Raw genomic sequence first — 19,835 nt, 5'->3', positions numbered from 1 at the left:
GAAGTTTTAATAAAAATGCTAAGTGATTACGATTGTGGTCAGAAAACCACAATTTAAGAAACACTGACTTAAAATCACAGTGAAAGGTTATATCCATTTAGTTTGAAGATACTAAAAGCCTTTAACTCTTTTATGATTTTGACACCATCTTTTTAACATTTAAAGGAAAACAGTAGGATTCTTCAATTAAGGAAGTACACATGTATTCCCTGCCCCTCCAGATAGCATATTAATTTTAGGTTAAGACATAGATTGCAGAACTTGAGAATTCTAGATGATCAGATAGGTAATTCTCTAAATAGAGTTACTTGCAAATCATATAAGAAGTCAATGTACCAGCATTTTTAAAAATAGGACTTCGGTATAATTTGAAACTTCCTATGAAAATTGAAGCAATAAATATATACATATATAATGAAGAAATGAACAAATATTTCTTCAAGTCTTTGCTCAAAAGTTACCTTCTCAATAATCAGCAGTCATTAGACAATATCCAGGTCTGGCTGAGACCTGAGGAACAGCACACCTCGTCAGTCTTTTACTGTGCCTCTTTCGTGGTTAGAGGCCACCGAGTGGGTTCCAATTCATAGCAACCCTACGCACAGGAGAAGGAAACTCGGCAGGTCCTATGCCATCCTCACCATCAGCCCAGTGTTGCAGCCAGAGTTTCAATTCAGCTTAAGGACCTTCCTCATTTTTTAATGTTTTTTTCTTTTCTTTTTGCTGACCCATCCATTCACCAAGCTTGATTTCTTTTTCTATATTCTGGCCTTTCTTGAGAACATTCCCAAAGTGTTCCCATCCTGGATTCTATCAAACATTCTGGTTGTCCTTCCAAGACAGATATGTTTACTCTTTAGACCGTCCATGATACTTTCAGTATTCTCCATCGACACTATAATTCAAATTCAAAAGGATCAGTTCTTCTTTGTTCTTTCGTACTCATTGTTCAACATTCACATGCCTATGAGGCGACTGAACATGCCCTGGCTTGGGTAAGGCTCACCTTAGTCCTCAAAGTGACATCCTTGCTTTTCAACACTTTAAAGATCAGCTAAGTCCACGGGGAAGAAGCACACCAACCTGTGTGATCCAAAGATAGCTAATAAGAAGACCCAAATCTGGAAAAGAAAACTGAAGCAGTGAGAATCCTAAGTACCTGGATTGTGGAACATTCTAGACAGGGGTAGCTTAATCCATTTATAGGGTCACAACATGGGATGAGCCTTCAATGAATTCCTTAAGCACATTGGCTAGAAATGGTAAGCATTGTAAAAGGGATGTTAGCAACTGTACTCTGGCTAGAATATAACATAATTTGTTCCATACATAAAATGTACATTTATTCTAAACGTTTAATTCTTTGCTTTCTATGAGACACGTTTGAATGGCCATTGTTGATGGATCTTTGGTGTTTGCCCTAGTCTTGTATAGTTATCTGGTAAACTAAGATAGAAGGAAATATGCATATAGTAATGGGGTTGATGATTACCTGGGGACACAAAGGGAGAGAGAGAAACAAATAAAACAAACAAACAAACAAATAAATAAAATTTAAATGTCTTGTTCAGTAGACTTGCCCAATGTGCTACATTTAATTTCTTGCCTGCTGCTTCCAAGAGCATTGATTGCGGATCTAAGCCAGATCAAAGTCTTGACCACGTCAATCTCTTTTACATTTATCACATCACGTTGCTGTCTCTTGGTACAGTTTTGGGGATTTGGGTTTTCTTTACATTGAGTTGCAACCCATACTAAAATCTTCAATCTGTGGTTTTCTCTTAGTAGATACTTATTTTTGTCTATTTTTCCTGTCTGCCCTTGAACCGCCTCCCTGGTGTTGCCAAGTGTTCATTCCGGGCCGGTGAAGCTCACTTCTGTTCTCAGATCTATATTGTATTGCCGTGGCTTTAAATAGTTAACTTTACCTCCAAGAAAGAATCTACTCAACACTTGAAGTACACAGTCAACAATCTAGATTTATGTATGTTAGCATTTTAGATCCCAATAGATGAAAGGGTTTCTAAAAGTTCATGGAAAAATTTTATTCCTTTAGAACTCCTTTTTTCCATGATCATTTGGATTTCACTGCCACTCAATCAATGCCAACTCACAGTACCCTCCCTACAGGACAGGGTAGAACTTCCCCTGTGCACCTCTGAGCCCTTCACTGTCTATGGGATAAGAAGCCCTTATCTTCCTCCTAAGGAGCAATGGGTGGTTTCAAACTGGAAATCTTTTGGATTCAGATCTATGCATAGCCAGTACACCAGCAGGGCCTCTCATATTAGCCTTAGTGAAATCCTAACGGTAGTCTTAGCACACTTCCCATCCCCCCAAATAAACAACCAGAAAAATGAGGATCCTGTTACACTTCAAGACAAGCTGTTTTTCTTGACAATTAAAATGTTGTTTAAATTAATAAATGGATGCCCAGTAATTGTGTGGAGTGTCTTTGCATGTCTGTCATTAGTGTACTGAGGTTGTTAGAAACAAGTGCCAAAAAAAAAAAAGGAAGAGAAAGGCTATAGGCCTGTTCCTCATAATCACAAGATTCTCTGTGTCACTATTTGAGGGGACAGTATTTCTCCTTCCTACCTAGGGCTTGGGATTCCGAAAGGCAGGTGTCCAGGCAATTCACTGTTTAGGTTCAAAAGAGGAACATGTAAAGCTGTAGTATTTTACTATTTTAGGGTAAAAAGGAGTAAGAAAGGGAGGATGGATGGGATCACCATTTTTCTTTGCATCTTCAATTTTTCAGGCCTTGCAGGAGATTTCCAGATTTGTTAACATGAATTTAAAAAATATAACCTAACTCATGTACAAATGTATGGCTAAAGAACTATGTGTCACAGGCAAGATGTGTCATCTGTATATTGTGAGCAATACTTAGGCTATGCTGAGGAAATTGCTGGAAGCTATTTTTGACAGAGATCAACTGCTTCCTATGATACATCTTTCCCAACATTCACCCTTATCCTCATCCTGCTTGTATGTATATATTCGAGTACAGTTTAATTTGGCACTTTTTAGGTGCACACATCATTATTTTGTCCACAGGGAACAAATATATTCTAATTTTTTAATGTGATAGATGTCATTAAAGGTCTACTTTCATTAAATTGTCATTAATTTTGTAATTGTTGCTAAGCTGTTTTGCTCAGTCTTCCCTTTGATATTTCATATATATGTACTTTTCCTCGGGAGATAAGCTATGGTAGAGTCTTCTTGTTATAATTGAGTTTATCTTAGAATCTGAGGCAAAATCCACACAAGTTCAGGAGTGGGTATGCCAGAAAACTGGATTCGAAGACTCTTTTAGTTTGACTTTTTCATATTTCAATCTGCATTATCATAAAAAATAATGAACCTTTGCTTTGGATAAAACTGCTGCTATTGGTTAGATAAAATCCCACAACCTATGTTATACATGTAACATTCTATCTTTAGTTTGTTTGTAAATTTTTCAAAAGTGAATTTCTCTTTTGGTTATTTTTAGATTTACAAAGAAACTCAGCATTCATTCAGTTCCTATCCCTAGTATTTATTAATGGAAAAAGCTGGACCCTGAATAAGCCAGGAGACCCAGGGTCAATGGCAAAGCGGGAGCCACTGCTGTGTCTTCCCAGTGACATGTTTTCTATATGCACTTGAAAACTCTAAATGCTTCGACAGAGGCGTGCGGATTCCTGATTGTCTGGCTTTTTATACTGTTTTACATTTAACTTGAGGTTAAGTGGATAATTTTACAGTTTGAGAAACATATTGTTTTCTATCTGTCTGTATACTGAATTCTTGAAAGTCCCATGCACTGCCAAAAGAACAAACAGATCTGTCTTGGAAATAGAGCCCAAATGCTCCCTAGATGCAAGGATGGTGGCACTTTGTCTCACATTCTTTGGACATGCTATCAGGAGAAACCAGTCCTTGGAGAGGGACATCATGCTTGGTTATTTAATAACGTAGAGGGGCAGTGGACTAGAGGGTGGTCCTGCGCCAGACTGATTGACATAGTGGCTGCAACAAAGGGATCACACATAGGCTCAGTTGGGAGGATGGCGCAGACTTGGACAGTGTTTTGGTCTCTTGTTGTACATAGGTCACTGTGAGTAGGAATGGACTCCAGGACACCTAACAACAGCAACAACAAGATTTATGTATAAGGAGTCCTGAGTGGTGTGAGGGTTAATGAGCGTGGCTGTTAACAGACATGTTGGGAGATTGCGTTCACCCAAACGAACCATGATGATTGACTTCTGAAGCAAATCCAGTCATTGAAAAGCTTACGGGACACAACACTACTGTAACATATTTTGGATCACCATGAGCTGTTGACAGCTCCATGGCAAGTAGCTAGTTTTTGCTGTCTACGATTTACCTGTGGATAGAGTTCTGGTTACAACTATATGACAAGATGCACACAAACCTAAATTTGATGCCTCTCAGATTTCTATGTCTATCGATATGCTGGAGTTCATCCTGTTAGCAGATATCTACGAAAGATCTCTTGAAGCTGATGCATGGGAGAAAAGAATGGTAGATAACTTTAAATATAGTCAGGTCTGGATGAAAAAGTATTAAAACAATCTTTGTGAGATGGTGAATCCCTACTTATCTCTGAAACTAAAGTGGAATCACATGCAAATCACTATAGACGGTTTTCTAAAGAGATGACACACAATAGGCTACAACTTAAGGAGCCGATAAAATGTCTAACTTCAACACAAACTGCAATACAATGTAGCATAATTGTATTGTAAGAGAAGAATTATTTTGTGTTACATAAAATTCACCAGATATCTAACCCTGTAGTATTGAATACAGTTCTTATCGCTGAAATACAGCGAAGTATATAATGTGAAGGGGTTTAAAAAGTTAGTGGAAAAACTCCATTACCTGTCAGTTCTATTTAGAAAAATAGAAGCTTTTTGAAGTATCTTCATATATAAGAGGGTACCCCCCAAAAGAAACGGAATGTTTTTTCAACGCAACGCATTTAAATCTTTAAACAAAACAACCTTATCACCTTCAAGGTACTCTCCATCACACTTAATAAATTTGTCAAATCTGCGGTTCCATTCTTGCAAACATTTTTCAAAGTCATCTGTTTTGACAGCACCTCCCTCATTTTTTTCTTCACCTCTTCTATGTCGTCAAATCTCTGTTCATGTCCTGCTTCATTTGTGGAAACAAAAAGGAGTCTCACAGAGTGAGAGTAGCATGCTGTTTTTTGTCAAAAGCTGGTGCACTGAGATGGCGTGAGCAGGTGCACTGTCCTGGTGGCAAAACCAGTCCCGGTCTGCCACAAATCAGGCCTTTTGGTTACACATTGTTACCCTATCTTTTCAGAATCTCTACATAGAAAGCTTCAGTCTGATCTGGTAGAAGGAACTCCAAATGTACTATGAGTTGACATTTTCATCCATTCGGAAGTTGCCAGATGTCCAGAACAAGGTTTGGCATCAATTGACATTTCACCTTTTTTGAAATGAGAAAACCACCTGTACCCTTGCATTTTTGCCACAGTGCTGTTCTTGTAAGTTGTGTTCAATATCACAACACTTTCTGCAGCATTTTTCCAGGGCAGGAAACAAAATTTCACAGCCTCACGCTGTTCTCTTAGATTGGCCATCACACACACAAAAATGAGGTTTGCGTATGTACCCATCTATGTTTATACCTCTCTCCATAGCTCTGCTTCCTAGAACTTTCCACCTCAAATCCTGCCTCAATGCAAGAACACTTTGTTCTAACAGCCTGACATTCTGTGATGCTCACTCTCCTGGCATGATTGCTGAAGACAAAGTGGGTTCATAAACAAATGTGGTGAAAAAGCAGATGGTTCTCGGCTATCAAAAGATATAGTGTCTGGGGTTCAAAAGGCTTGAAGTTAAACAAGTGGTCATCTAGCAGGGAAGCAACAAGCACACATAGAAGAAGCACACTAGTCTGTGTGATCATGAGGTGCTGACTGGATTGGGTAACAGGCATCAGAAGACCACAAACAAACAAACAAACAAAGAAAACCATATTGTTGAGAATGAGGGGGTCACAGCGGAGATCCAAAAGTCATCTGTCGACAATGGGACATCCCCTCACAGAAGGGTCACAAGGAAGAGATGAGTCAACCAGGGCGCAGTATAGCACGGATGAAACACAATATTCTTCTGGTTCCTTGAGGTTTCTTCACCCCCCACTATCATGACCCCAGTCCTGCCTTTCACTGCAGCTAGACCAGAACATGTGTACAGGTATAGATAAGAGATAAGAGCTTATGACACATGGAATCTAGGTACAGGAATGGGAGTAGCAACACCAGAAGGGTCAGTGGAAGGTGGGTACAGGAAGGGAGGAAGAGGGAACCGATCACATTGTTCAACACATAGCCACCACCACGCCACCACCCATGGGGATGAACAACAGAAACTGTGGGGGGAAGGGAGACAGCGGTCAGTGTAAAATAATTATCATTTATAATTTACCAAGGGTAGGAAGGGAGGAGGGAGGGAAAAAAGAAGAGCTGATACAAAGGGCTCAAATAGAAAGAAAATGTTTAGAAAATAATGATGGCAACATAGGTACAAATATGGGAAGCTCATGAACTCGGATCATGTCTATATTATACTTTTTTTGGTAAAAAGATTAAAATGTTCATATTTTGATGTTATTATACCACCCCTTTTTGACCAAGGAAACGTCACAAATGTCTGCTGCCTAAACGCTAGTGACACACTGTAGCATGGAATGAAGGACCCAGGGACACCGTAAAGGTCAGCTACCCCAAACCTTCTCATCTTATGAATGAAGACATTGAAAGAAAGAGCTTTCAGCGTCTCGAACTGTAGAACCTGGGTATGAATTCAAGCCCAGTGAGCTTTCTATCACTCCAATGTCATAGACTAAGCCTATCCCGTGTAATTGTGGATTTTGTCAATCACTTTGAAGGTTCGTATGAGACGAAGAATTCCCCAGACCTGACAAACAATACAACTGTCTTGAGAGATCTGTTTGATGTGCGAACAATATGCTTCTCATGGTCTATGATTTAAACAAGAACTTTCTTGACATGCACTTTTATTTATTCTGGGCAAGCTCTTTTTATTCGACAAGTTCACACCTAAATTAACTCCCTCAGGTCAGGGAGTTAATATATGTTTTCTTTAGCATATATTACACTCAACTGGAATTCTAATTCGCACAATTAAATTGCATTTTGAGAAATTTGGCTGTGATTTAGAAGTGAGCTACGCTAGTCGATTTTCATGGAATATTCTATTACAGGTTTCCAGTGACAGTTTTAGCTGTCTAAGTCATTATAAACTTTGAGCATCCATTTTTTATACCATACTCTATTTTCTGACACTATTTCTTTATTTCTTACTGAGCTCCTCCAATAGAATTTAAGTTTCATGAGAACAAAACTTTCTTTTATGTTTTAAAATCTCTGTTGCCCTAAACTTGAGTGAATACACTGAAAAGGTTCACTAAACTTTTACTGAGAGCATAAATGAAAGACTGTAAATGTACTTGCTTATATGACTTTATATTATAGTAGTCCTTTTTGAAATTAAATATTCCTTAGTACCCTTAGGACACCAGGTTTTGAACATTCAATGTTGTTAATGAGCATTTATAAACGATTCTGTAAGAATCTTTCCAAAGAAATTTCCTATAGAGAAAAGTCCATAAGGTAACTTTATGTGACGTTATTTGATTTTAATTAAGACCAGCAAGGTGATTTCACCCTTCATATTAACAGCAATGTCATTAATTCACTCGGAAGGGCATTTACAGGTGACCCAGTTCTTTCGTATAATTTAAACATGCTCATGTTTAATACACTTCGGCTCGATGAGTAGTTAATTTTAAAGTTCCCTCCAGAAAACAGTGCTTTCTTTTTTCAATGATATGCATAAAGCATTTTCAATCTTCTCCCTACAACAGTGTGAATAGTGTCAGTACTCGATTGTTTATAATCTCTGTCATTGAAGAGTGGATCTGTCTCTGACTTGTTGCCGGTGTCTGGTGACACTGAGTTGGTTCTGACCCAGAGCAACCCTTTGTACATCAGGACGACCACTGCCTGGTCCTGTGCTGTCCTCACAATGTCCTCTATTTGAGCACATCGTTCAGCCACTGGGTCAGCCCTTCTTGTCACAAACCCTCCTCCTGTTCACGCCTCCTCACTTCACCAAGCATGGTGTTCTCCTCTTGGGACTGGTCTCTCCTGATAAAATGCCCAAAGTACTTCATTGACCCTGCAAAGGCACTTGACAGTGAGGATTATAACAACTAGGGAGAACCTTGAGAAGAATGCAAATTCCAGAGCACTTCCTAGGCTCATGCGGAACCTATATGTGGATCAGGAGGCAGGCGTGCTAACAGAACAGCGGAAAACTGCACGGCTTGTAATGAGGTAAGGTTTGAGTCAGGGCTGTATCCTCTCAACAGACGTACATCTCATACTTAGATCATCTCTTTTCACTGCCCGTCCCTTAGTTATAGACTCTGCTACCGTTTTGATCAGCTCAGATGGTGGATAATCAAATTTGTGACATATTTCCTAAAAACTAAATAATAAGATAAATGTGATGCTAGAGAGCTACATCGAGAAACTGATTTCTCAGCAAACCAAAGCAGGAGAGAGGGAAGAATAATTAAAATGGAAATTTCAACCAGGGTGACAAAAATTAAAACAATGCAAAAGAAAGATTTCACGAGTTAGTTTTAAGTTTTTCTACCTTAACACCATTTTCTGCAGATCCAAATAATTTTCTTGGTATAAAAAAAAGACAGGGATTCGGGGATACTCTATTGTTTAATTTTCTATCCTTCTAACCAAGTATTCGAGTTTAAGTAATAGTGCGTCAAGATAGATTAATTTCTTTCCATTTTAACCTCACCCCCCCTACATTCCCACTCAGTGACATTAATGAGGTTCATCATTTTTATTTTCAAATTTCCAAATTTCCCCTCAAATGTGATTTTTTTTACAAAAAATGGTTTGTTACTTTATAAATCATACACTAATTCTTCCTAGTGATTTCTACTTATAAAGCATAAAAATAAAGAAAATTGGAAAGCTTATTCATACATGTCAATAACACATATAGAAAGGTTTGAAAGTCAAAGAAACAAAAAAAACAACAAAATTTAGAATCACATTTGAGATATGAAGCCATTAAAATTTGGAAGGTTAAATCTTACGTTTGGATTTCATGGGTTCCATTCAGGAGCAGGGCCAAGGTAGCTCAGACTCTGTATCTTTAGCACTGTTATTAGGGCCCGGAAGCACAGCAGTCAGAGCCTGGATTAAACATTCCCATGCCGTGTACCACTGGGAGTGGTTCAGGGTGTGAGGACCTCAGTGGGTGGCATTGTCAGAGAAGGGTGACAACCAAAATGCCTGTCTTTACGATATTTGTGCAATGCTTCAACGAAAATATTTATTTTTTATAAAAATACCTCTATAGTTAATATAATTAAACAACTTTTCTGGTTTCTTTTGGTAAGCCCAGTGTAGTTATATCAATATACCTATGAGACTATATATAACTCTATGCTATTTATATTTATAATAAATAAATATTTTCTGAACCTTCTAATGTGCTCCAGAGTTGTCAATGTAATCCAATTAAAACCACACTTCAAACAACATGGTTTTGTCTATATTTGATGGTGTTTTCCTTGCTGCTGGTGTTTTTAATCTCGGGTTTCACTCACTGCCTTTAAGTTGATGCCCACTCATAGAGACCCTTGAAGTTGATGCCCACTCATAGAGACCCACTGCCCCTGTGGGTTTCCAAGCCTGCACACTCTTTATGGGCATGGAAAGCCCCTTCCTTCTTCTGAGGAGCAGCTGATGGTTCTGAACTGCTGGCCTTTCAGTTAGCGGCCCAACACATAACCCACTGCGCCACCAGGGCTCCGTTAACCGGCTACAACATTGTGGTACTTGGTATTTGTGAACCTACATCAGTAACCTTAAAAAGAATGGAGTAGTAATTAAAAGACAAGAAGAGGAAATCAAAACAGTCTTCTGCTCAGTTACTAAAAAAATGTTATATCAATGATGTTATCATTTCAGTGTAGAAAGATTATCCAAAGTGATTTTACTTATTAGTACTCATATAATCTAAGAAAGATCACATGCCAATAACGTACAACTATATTTATCACAGATTTACTTTAGGATGAAAACTGATAGTGAACGTTACGAAGGTCTTGGCTTGATCTGGTACAGGAGGAGGTCTAGGGAGAGGGGGCGACAGTCAGAAAGACTGCACTGGCTGACGCCAATCCTAGTGATGCCACTGTTGCTATGCCCAAACCTTGATGACTATTCTTGGAGGAGAAACAAAATGCCATGGCAGTAACACAATTTTATGATATTTTCTATAGTAATATAATTTACCCAGGACCCACGGTAATATCATCCACTCGACGATGGTTGGTGGCGGACCTTGCCTGTTCAAGTCTGACCTGTCGATGTGCTGGGAGGCAAGCAGCAGCAGGAACAAGAAAGTCAAATAGGAAGCTGTATGGCAGATGAACTTGATAAAGGGCTTTCTGATGAACAGGCCAAGGGGGCTTTTAGGAGCTATAAGGTAGCACACGGAGAAGACGGGAAAAAGCAGTCCAATTATGAAACACGTCACCATCTTCACTGCCCAGTGTCTTCTCCGCCAACCCGGGAACTCGTCATACCAGCGAGAGGCAAGCAGCTGTTGACAGTTGGGCTGGGCAACGAACTAAGAGGAGAGACAAACAAACAGAAAACCAGAAGTCAGCGTTACATGCCATGGCTTCAGTTTATTAACATCCTTGTTTTCCACGTCATTGCATTGGAGCTTAAACTCTCAAGTGTTTGGTTTGTGGAAAGCTTAAGGCAGAGCCGTAAGTCTCGAGCCTGAGTCTGGACATCGGTGCCGAGTTCATTGGACTTCTCTCTGGCCATTAGCCAGCCCTCAAATGGAATGTGTTTGAAAGTGGACTAGCATGTCGCCTGAAACTTGGGATGCTGGTGGCTATGACTCTAAGCCACACCATCATGAGTCAAAGCCTAGCCATCATGTGGCTAGATAGTTCAAGCCCAAAGACCAATTTTTATAGATTTCAAATTTTCAATTTTGTACACATCCCAGTCACTGTCCTTTCCTCGCTTCTGCAAGCCACCTGCCGCAGAGGTGAATTATTCTGCCGGCATCCTTCATCTTTTTAATTTCTGTTTCATCATCTACAATTAACCCCATAGCCTTGAGTTCATCAAATTCCATCTTCACTTATTGTTGATGATTTCTCTCACCAGGATGATTTTCTTTGTCCTGTTTAAGGGTAATAAAGAAACCTCTGTATTAAGAATGTGTTTGGATTTGGGGTGTTTCCAAAGTTCTGTTTTAATTGGTGGATATTTAAGCAATCATGAAGGGCTTTATGTCATGTTATGAATAAAGTCTATTATACCCAAAGTATAATGCTAGATGTCTAAAAAGAAGGAACAGTCAAAATACCATGTTTGCATCTGATGAAGAGAACATAGAGCTGTGTAATAAACTATGCTTAAGATATATAGATAAGGAAAATATCGGTTAATGTTAATGTCGTCGAGTGACATGACAAACATATTTAATGTTTCCAAACTATACATATGAAGAATGTTGAAATGAAAGGTGTTTGGTTACCTATTATTTACTAAAAAACATTGAAAAAAAAAGTTCATATGTAAATATATAAAATTTTATCCACATTTTAATATATATACATTGAATTTTATAAGTATATAATATATAAATTATATTACACAATTATATATTATGTTTTGTAAAATAGAAAATAAATACTATATTTTATACTTCTATAATTTATACATTATATTACAAATATATATAAATTGCATTTTATAATATATAAATGATATCTTATAAATATATTCTACCAACCTCTTCAGTCTGAAATCAATTCAATGTGCAACAGAAATGCATTAATAATCATTGGCAATTGAAGTGTAAAAGTCGGAAACAAAGAGAAAGAAATATAGTACTTAGAAAATCCGACCTTGGTGATAGAACAGCTAGATATCCCAGGATTGCTCTTACAAGACCAATGCTTTATTCATAGTAAAGACATTTTTTCAAAATATGAAAGGTGATTATACACATGGAATTCTCTAGTCGGAATACACATAAGTCAAATTGACTACATTTGTGTGAAGAGATCATGGAGAAGTTCAATATCACCAGTTAAAGTGAGGCCAGGGGCCCACTGTGGAGTGGACCATTAATTGGCCTTATGTAAGTTCAGGTTGAAAGTGAAAAAAGTTAAAATAAGTCCACAAGCGCTAAAATATGATCTTCAGTATATTCCAGCTGAATTTAGAGATCATCTGAAGAGCAAATTTGCTCCACTGATGACTAATAACAAGGAGACATGATGAGCTCTGGGAAGACATTGAGAGCATCATACATGAAGGCGATAAGGGTATTGAAATGATGCATTATTTGTTGTGAATCAGTGTAAATATCACTTGTATCATGGTAGAGTTAATTATAAAGGGAAACAATATCGATTTCAATATAGCACTCACACTCAGGCACTTCTTATGTTTGCATACCAGGAGGGCAGAATAAAACCTAAGTCCCATTTGATAGCGTTGAGAAGATAATATTAAACTTCTCAAATCATCTGTAATTGTAAGGGCTGAAATTGCTCTGCCAACTGCGTTGGGTGATGAGCTTGTTGCATTATTTAGAGTGTGGAAGGAAATAGAGTGCACATTGATAAACTTAATATGGAATACATTAAAGCATCGGGATTGGAAAACAAATAAGCAAACCAAGCCAAATATAGATAGAAAGATGGTAGAGTCAATGAATCTAATTGGTTCTGTGCAAATCATAAAGTCCATGTGTAGCTACCAATGGAGAAGCATATGAAAACTTTCAAGGTTTCATAGAAAACAAATGAAAAAACAAAAACTAAAACGAGAGTCATTTCTAGATAGTAACATAAATTTTTCCCCAAACAAATTCTAGTTTTACTCTACAAGCACAAGACAGAAGCAAACCATAGGATTTGCTACTTTCCAACTGTTTTGAAACTCCAGCAAGTTATACACCCCAAACTGTGTGAAAAATGCAAGTTTTGCAATGATCTCTGGAAATAATCACCACCCTAAACTAAAGATAAATAAATAAAATAAAAGGAAGCCTCAAGGCAGAAGAGGTGGGTGTTGAATCCTATAGGTGAACAATAGCTGAACAGGATAGGTGGAATCAGAGAATGCTTGGTCCTGATGGCAGCCAGCACCAAAGAGACATGTTCTCCTGCCTTTACTGAGCCATCGGGACTTTCTCGGAATAATATCATGCTCAGGGAGTTTGTACTATTTTCAGCTGAATATCCTAGAGAGAGTCCTACCGAGGGTTGTATGTTGCTTTATTATGTTCCTGTAGTTCCAAGCCCTCATCCATGCCATTGAGTAGATTCTGACCCATCGTGACTCCATTGAGAGTCTCTGATTCCGTTCATCTTTGCAGGAAAAGAGAGCTTTATCCGTATGCCAAGGCACCCTGGTGATTTTGAACTACTGATCTTGTAGTCCAATGATTACCTCACAGTGCCACCAGGGCTCCTGTAGGTCAACAATCCAGAAAATATAGAAATAGACACAATGTGAATGATTACTGGTTGTACGTAAGACTTTTTTTTAAAGTGATTCTTCTTTTCCTTTCCATATCCCTCATTCTACAGTAACAAAAACCAGCTTCTGAGAAAATTAAATTGAACAAAACCCTGAAACATGAAAGACCACTTAAATATAGATCTTTCAAGAATCAAAAGGTGACAGCAGAGAATGAAGTTCTTTTTCTACCATGTCAAGTCATGTCACTGCTTCCCGTAAAAGGTGATATTTGTTTCAAATGTGTTAAATCCTACAAACAGACATGCTTTTTAACTCTTGTCTTCAGTCAAGAATAAGATTGTTCCCTTTTGGGCTCCTTTAGCTCTCTGCCTTTCCAGTTCATTTCAGACTGTCCTAGCTAACCAATGTCCTGAGCTGAGAAAACAAAACCAGCCATGGAGCTGTTAATTATCTATCTGTTCATGGGGTTGGAATGAAATTAGCTCACTTACTAGGAAGAGTGAGCAGAGACCGCACATTCACTCACACCAGACACCCCCCCGTCGCCCCCTGCTCCCCATTCTAGGATACAGTGAAATGCATATCCTCGTCAATGAGGGTGGCGTGTGATGGAGACCCAATTCTCATCTCTAGACAACTGGACATACCTTGCAGAGGGGTAGTGGGGAGACGAGTCACTTAGGGTTCAGTATAACAATAATGAAGCCCACAACCTTCCTCTGGTTCTTGAACGCTTCCTCCCCCCAACTACCAGGACCCCAATTTTGCCTTGCAGACCTGGTTGGACTAGATGATGCACAGCGGTACAGACGGGAATTGGGAACGCAGGGAATCTAGGACAGAGGAACCTCTCAGGACCAGGGGTGACAGTGGCGATACCAGGAGGGAAAGGGGATGTAGTAGGGGGGAATGGATCACAGGGAGCTACGTGTGGCCTCCTCTCTGGGGGATGGGCAGCGGAGGGGTGGGTGAAGGGAGACACCGGACAGTGTAATATAAGATACAATAATAATTTACAAATTATTAGGGGTGCATGGGGGAGAGAGGAGGAGGAAGGGAAGGGGAGGGGGGAAAAAAGGAAAATTAGAGGCTAGCGAATTTTGGGAATGATGAGGGCAACAAATGTATAGATATGCTTTACACAATTGATCTATGTATTGTGATGAATTGTATGAGCCCCAATAAATTGATTAAAAAAAAAAAAGAAATGCTGCAATTTCAATGGCAATCGAAGGGGAAATGGCTACAGTCACATAACAGCAAAAATAACAAGCCCTTCCCCATATCTCTGCCAGTAATTGACTTCACTTTCATTAAAACGAAACAAAACAAACAAACAAAAGCCACACTCACTGCCTGCCAGTGAGTCAATTCTGAGTCTTAGGGCTCCATAAGACGGGTAGAACTACCCCTGTGGGTTTCTGATACTGTGGGTAACCTTTGCAGGAGCAGAAAAGCCCCTGGTTTCTCCTACTTTTGTAAAGCAGGGACACATTGAGGGCACAATGTTTGTCAAAAGTACTCACTCTTCGGCACCATCTTGCCTTCTTTGTTCCTCACTTGCTCATCTAACTACCACGAATGCCTGGTGTTAAATGCCTGCAACATTTCTCCCAAAGTGGCCCTTCCCTCCAGCCCACTGCAACTGTTCTATTACAGGCCCTTGCTATCTCAAAAGGATTATGGGACAACAGGCTTCTTGCTTTCTTATTTAAAAAATGGTTATGATCATAGAATGGGGGCTAGGTCTTTCTTTTACCCTCATCCTCATTTTCAGGATTTCCACTGGTCAAGGTACAGGTGTTGTGTGTTCACATCCCGATCTGTTCAGCCTACGTACTAGTTTCCCAAGAGGAGCACATTATAATCTTTCAGAGACAGTGGTGGCCCAGTGACAGACTTCTGGTTTTCTAATGAACCAGACCCAGGTTCCTGGCCACAGGCACCTAATGTGCAGTCGGTACTCATCTCTCTGTCTAGGCCTGCCTGTGTGCTGCTGTGATACTGAACCCGTGTCTGTGCAGCTTCCAGATTCATAAAGTCTGGGGATCTACTTCTGACAGTTATGCCTATGAATCACAATGTTGTGATCTTCAGCTGATCCCAGGGAGAGCACAGGAACAGGAAGCACTTTCTATTGTTTGTGCAAAGGATCACTATGAGCCCAAGCTGATTTGACAGCATCTTAGTATACACACACACACACACACACACACACACACACACACACACACACACATTTACAGATGTGTCACTGACAGCCATCCAGTCAATGACTCATAGTGACCCTAAAGAAGAAGGTAGACTTGCTCCTGAGGGTTTTGGGGATTGTAATTGTTTATAGGAATAAAAAGCTTGGTCTTTCTCCTTTGGAGGTTTTCAACTGCCGGTGTTTAGAATCGCAGCCCAACTCTGAACCACTATGTCACCAGGGCTCCTATACATTTATATGCATGTATATGTGCATGTGTATGTGACTACTCATATGTATATGCATACACATGGTTATATAATGTATGAATAATAACCTTAAAATAGTAATGAAGCTTTTGTGTATGAAGACATTCTTCAAAAGAATTCAATCTGAATCAAATAAACACATAATTAAAAACTTCAATAACTCCTTCTCAGTTGGGTTACAGTTAACTTTCTGACTTAAAAAAATTGTATAAAATGATATATTTTTATGTTTTATGGAAGAATATTTGCTTTCTTTCTAGTAAGTGCCTAGTATATAGCTTTAATTTTATACTTTACATACAATATTTGTATTTCAGATGTTCCCAATAGATCTCAAGAAAATAAATTAAAAGGTAACTATTTTTATGAACACTGCTGTATTATATCTGATCAGTTTTCTTAATCAATAAAGTAGATCAGTGTTTCCTAAAGTGGGCAGTACCATGTCAATGGCGGGGGTGGGGGTACTGGAATGATTCAAGGAAGCTGTAAAAACAGATATCTATACTTTATCTTGGATTATGAGCACTAGTTTTTCATCTCCATGGGGGTAGTGAGTATTTTTTTTTTTTACCTGATACAGGAGTAGCCAGCAAAATAAGTTTGGGAACCTATGAAGTAAATGAATTACAATCATGCTCAATTTCTTTCTTTCCTGAGATTAAATTATCTATTTTTTCCCTGTGTTTTCAACCACAAATTGATCATAGTTAGTAAGATAATGACCAGAGAAGGGTAAATTATCAATGGCATTAGGAAATGAGCTGATATTATGTCTAAGTTGTCAGTTATCTATGTGATGGCGTTTTAAGAGTGTTAGGAAGGCCGGTATTAGTCTGCTCCCATAATGAAAGAGTCTTCCTAAGGCTTTCTGTTCTCACTGGCTTCCTCCCCCGAAGTAGGGATTTGAGTCCTTCTTTGAAGGAAGAAGTTGCTGAACACCTTGTGCACAGCTTTGAAGCATTTTCACATCCCGAAAGCCTAAACAAACAAAGCAGAACATTGTCTGAAATGCTGCTGGCCAAAGGGCTCCTCAGGTCCAAAGGCATTCAAACTGGGACTGAAGAGGAGCTGATTTCTTAGAGGGAAGTTGACTATTGTGACATGAGTCCGATAAAGCCTGTGAGCGTGGAGCCTTCTTGACCCCATTTGCTGATGGGGTCTGACTCAAGGTAAAGAGAAACAGCTGCAAAAATCTTCTAATGATGGGAACTTTGAATGTGCAAAGTATGAATTTAGAAAATTGGAAATGGTCAAAAATGAAATGGAATGCATGCAGATCAATATCCTAGGCATGAATGACCTGAAATGGCCTGGCATTGAACATTTTGAATCAAAATATCACGATTGACTATGCCAGGAATAACATGACCAAGAGGAATAGTGCACCATTCATGGTCAGAAAGGCTCTTGCTAAATATATCATGTCATGAAATTCTCTCTGTGACGGAAGAGAATTCCAACTTCAAGATTCTAACGTCAAGGAAATCCAATCAATATAACTATTACTCAACTTTGTGCACCGACCACAAAAGCTAGTGATGAGGAAATTAAAGAATTCTACCATCTTCAGCCGGAAATGTATCAAACATGCAATCAAGTTGCATTAATAATTATTGGTGAATGGAGGGCAAGAGTTGGAAAGAAAGAAGAAGGAACAAGTTGGAAACTATGGATCTGGTGATAGAAATGAAGCTGGAGGTTGCCTGATAGTATTTTGCAAAACTAACAACTTGTTCATAGAAAATCTCTTTTTTCAACAACACAAAAGGCAACTATACACATTGACAACCCCAGACTAAGACACAGAAATCAAAGGGACTACAACTGTGGAAAGACAAGACTGAGAAGGTCAATATCAGCACTAAAACCAGACCAGGGGTCGAGTGTGGAACAGACCACCAATCGCTAATATGTAAGTTTAGGATGAAGCTGAAGAAAATAGAAAGTCCACAGGAGCCAAAATACTACCTGGAGTATACCCCGCTTGAACTTTGAGAACAGCTCAAGAACAGCTTTGATGCATGGAACACTAGCGACAGAAGACTGATGCGCTGCGGAGGGCATCCTCAAGAAGAGCATTCATGAGACAAGCAAAAGGTCATTAGAAAGACAGGAAAGAAAGGAAAAATCACAGTGGATGTCTGCAGGGAATCTGCAACGTGCTCTTCACTGCAGAGTGGCAAAGCAAGTGGAAGAACGGATGATGTCAACCAACTGAATAGACGAGTTCAAAGAGCGGCTGGAAAAGACAACGCCAAATAAGATAATGAAACGTGCAATGACCTGGAATTAAAAAACTAAAAGGGAAGCATATGCTTGGTATCTGTAAAACTGAAAGAACTCAAGAAGATGGTCAAAGCTCACATGGTAATTTTGAAAATTCTATTGGCACAATCGCCAATGATGCAGGAAGCTTGAAGAGAAGATGGAAAGAATACACAGAGTCATTGTACCAAAGAGAACTCGTCGACAGTCCAACGTTTCGGGAGCTAGCATGTGCGTGAGAACCAATGGCGCTGAAGAAAGTTCAAACTATCTTCAATGTATCAGTGAAAAACAAGGCTCTAGAAATCGATGGAATACCTACTGAAATGTTTCATAAGCTGAAGAAGTGCTGGAAGCACTCACTCATCGATGCCAAGGAATCTGGAAGACAACTACATGCCTATTGAGTGGAAGAGATCAATATCTGGATCCATTACAAAAAAGGTGACCCAACAGAACGCTCACAGTATCGAATGACAACATTGATATCGCTCACAAGTAACATTCTGCTTAAGGTCCTCCAACAATAGTTCCAGTAGCACATTGATAAGGAACTGCGAGAAGTTCAGGGCAGATTCAGGAGAGTTCGTGAACTAAGGAATAAATATCACTGCTGACCGTCAGACGGATCTTGGCTCACACCAGAGATTATCAGGAAGATGGTTATTTGTGTTTCATTGACTCAGCACAGGCATTCGACTAGGTGGACCATGACAAACTGTAGATGGCCTTGATAAGAATGGGAAATCTGGAACTTTTCAATGTGCTCATTCCGAACTTGTACATGGATTGAGAGGCAGTTGTGTGAGTAGAACAAGGGCATACTGCATGATTTAAAATCAGTAAAGGTGTGCATCAGGCTTGTATTTTCTTACCATGCATGCTCAATCTATACGCTGAGCAAATCATCAGAGAATCTGGATTATACGAAGAAGAGTGCGGCATCAGGATTGGAGGAAGGCTTATTAACAATCTGTGATATGCAGATGACACAACCTTGCTGGCTGAAAGGCAAGAGGAATTGAAGCACTTGCTGATGAAGGTCAAGGATTGTAGCCTTCAGTATGGATTACAATTCCATCGAAAGAAGACCAAAACCCTAACAACTGGATCAATAGTTAACATCAAGATCAATGGAGAAAAGGTTGGGGTTTGTCTTACCCAATTGGATCCACCATTAATGCCCATGGAAGCAGCGCTCAAGAGATCAAGAGAAGTACTACATTCGGGAAATCTGCTGCACGAAACCTCTTTAGAGCACTGAATAGTAAGGATGTTCCGTTGAGGATTAAGGTCCACCTGACCTAAACCACGGAATTTTCCATTGCCTCGTACGCATGTGAAAGTTGGATATTGAATAAGGAAGACTGCAGGTAGAACAGATCATTGAATTGTGGTGCTGGAGAAGAATACTGAAAGTACCACGCATGGACTGCTAGAAGGACAAACTGATCTGTCTTGGAAG

At 39.3% G+C, this 19,835-nt stretch overlaps 1 protein-coding gene across 1 annotated transcript in view; it reads right to left on the bottom strand.

The window, feature by feature from the left end:
• Positions 1 to 19,835, bottom strand: part of TRPC4 (transient receptor potential cation channel subfamily C member 4) — a 234,396-nt gene that overhangs the window by 57,820 nt on the left and 156,741 nt on the right. Inside the window, exon 4 of the mRNA XM_004711235.3 lies at positions 10,415 to 10,751. Coding sequence (XP_004711292.1) covers positions 10,415 to 10,751 — 337 coding nt within the window. The remainder of the gene's footprint in view (positions 1 to 10,414; positions 10,752 to 19,835) is intronic.

The sequence above is a fragment of the Echinops telfairi genome, unplaced genomic scaffold (genome assembly GCF_000313985.2).
Source record: "Echinops telfairi isolate 266 unplaced genomic scaffold, ASM31398v2 ScPeMD7_11;HRSCAF=52, whole genome shotgun sequence".
Classification (NCBI taxonomy): domain Eukaryota; kingdom Metazoa; phylum Chordata; class Mammalia; order Afrosoricida; family Tenrecidae; genus Echinops; species Echinops telfairi.
The sequence above is the reverse complement of the archived record's forward strand: the minus strand, read 5'-3'. Positions and strand labels throughout refer to the sequence as shown.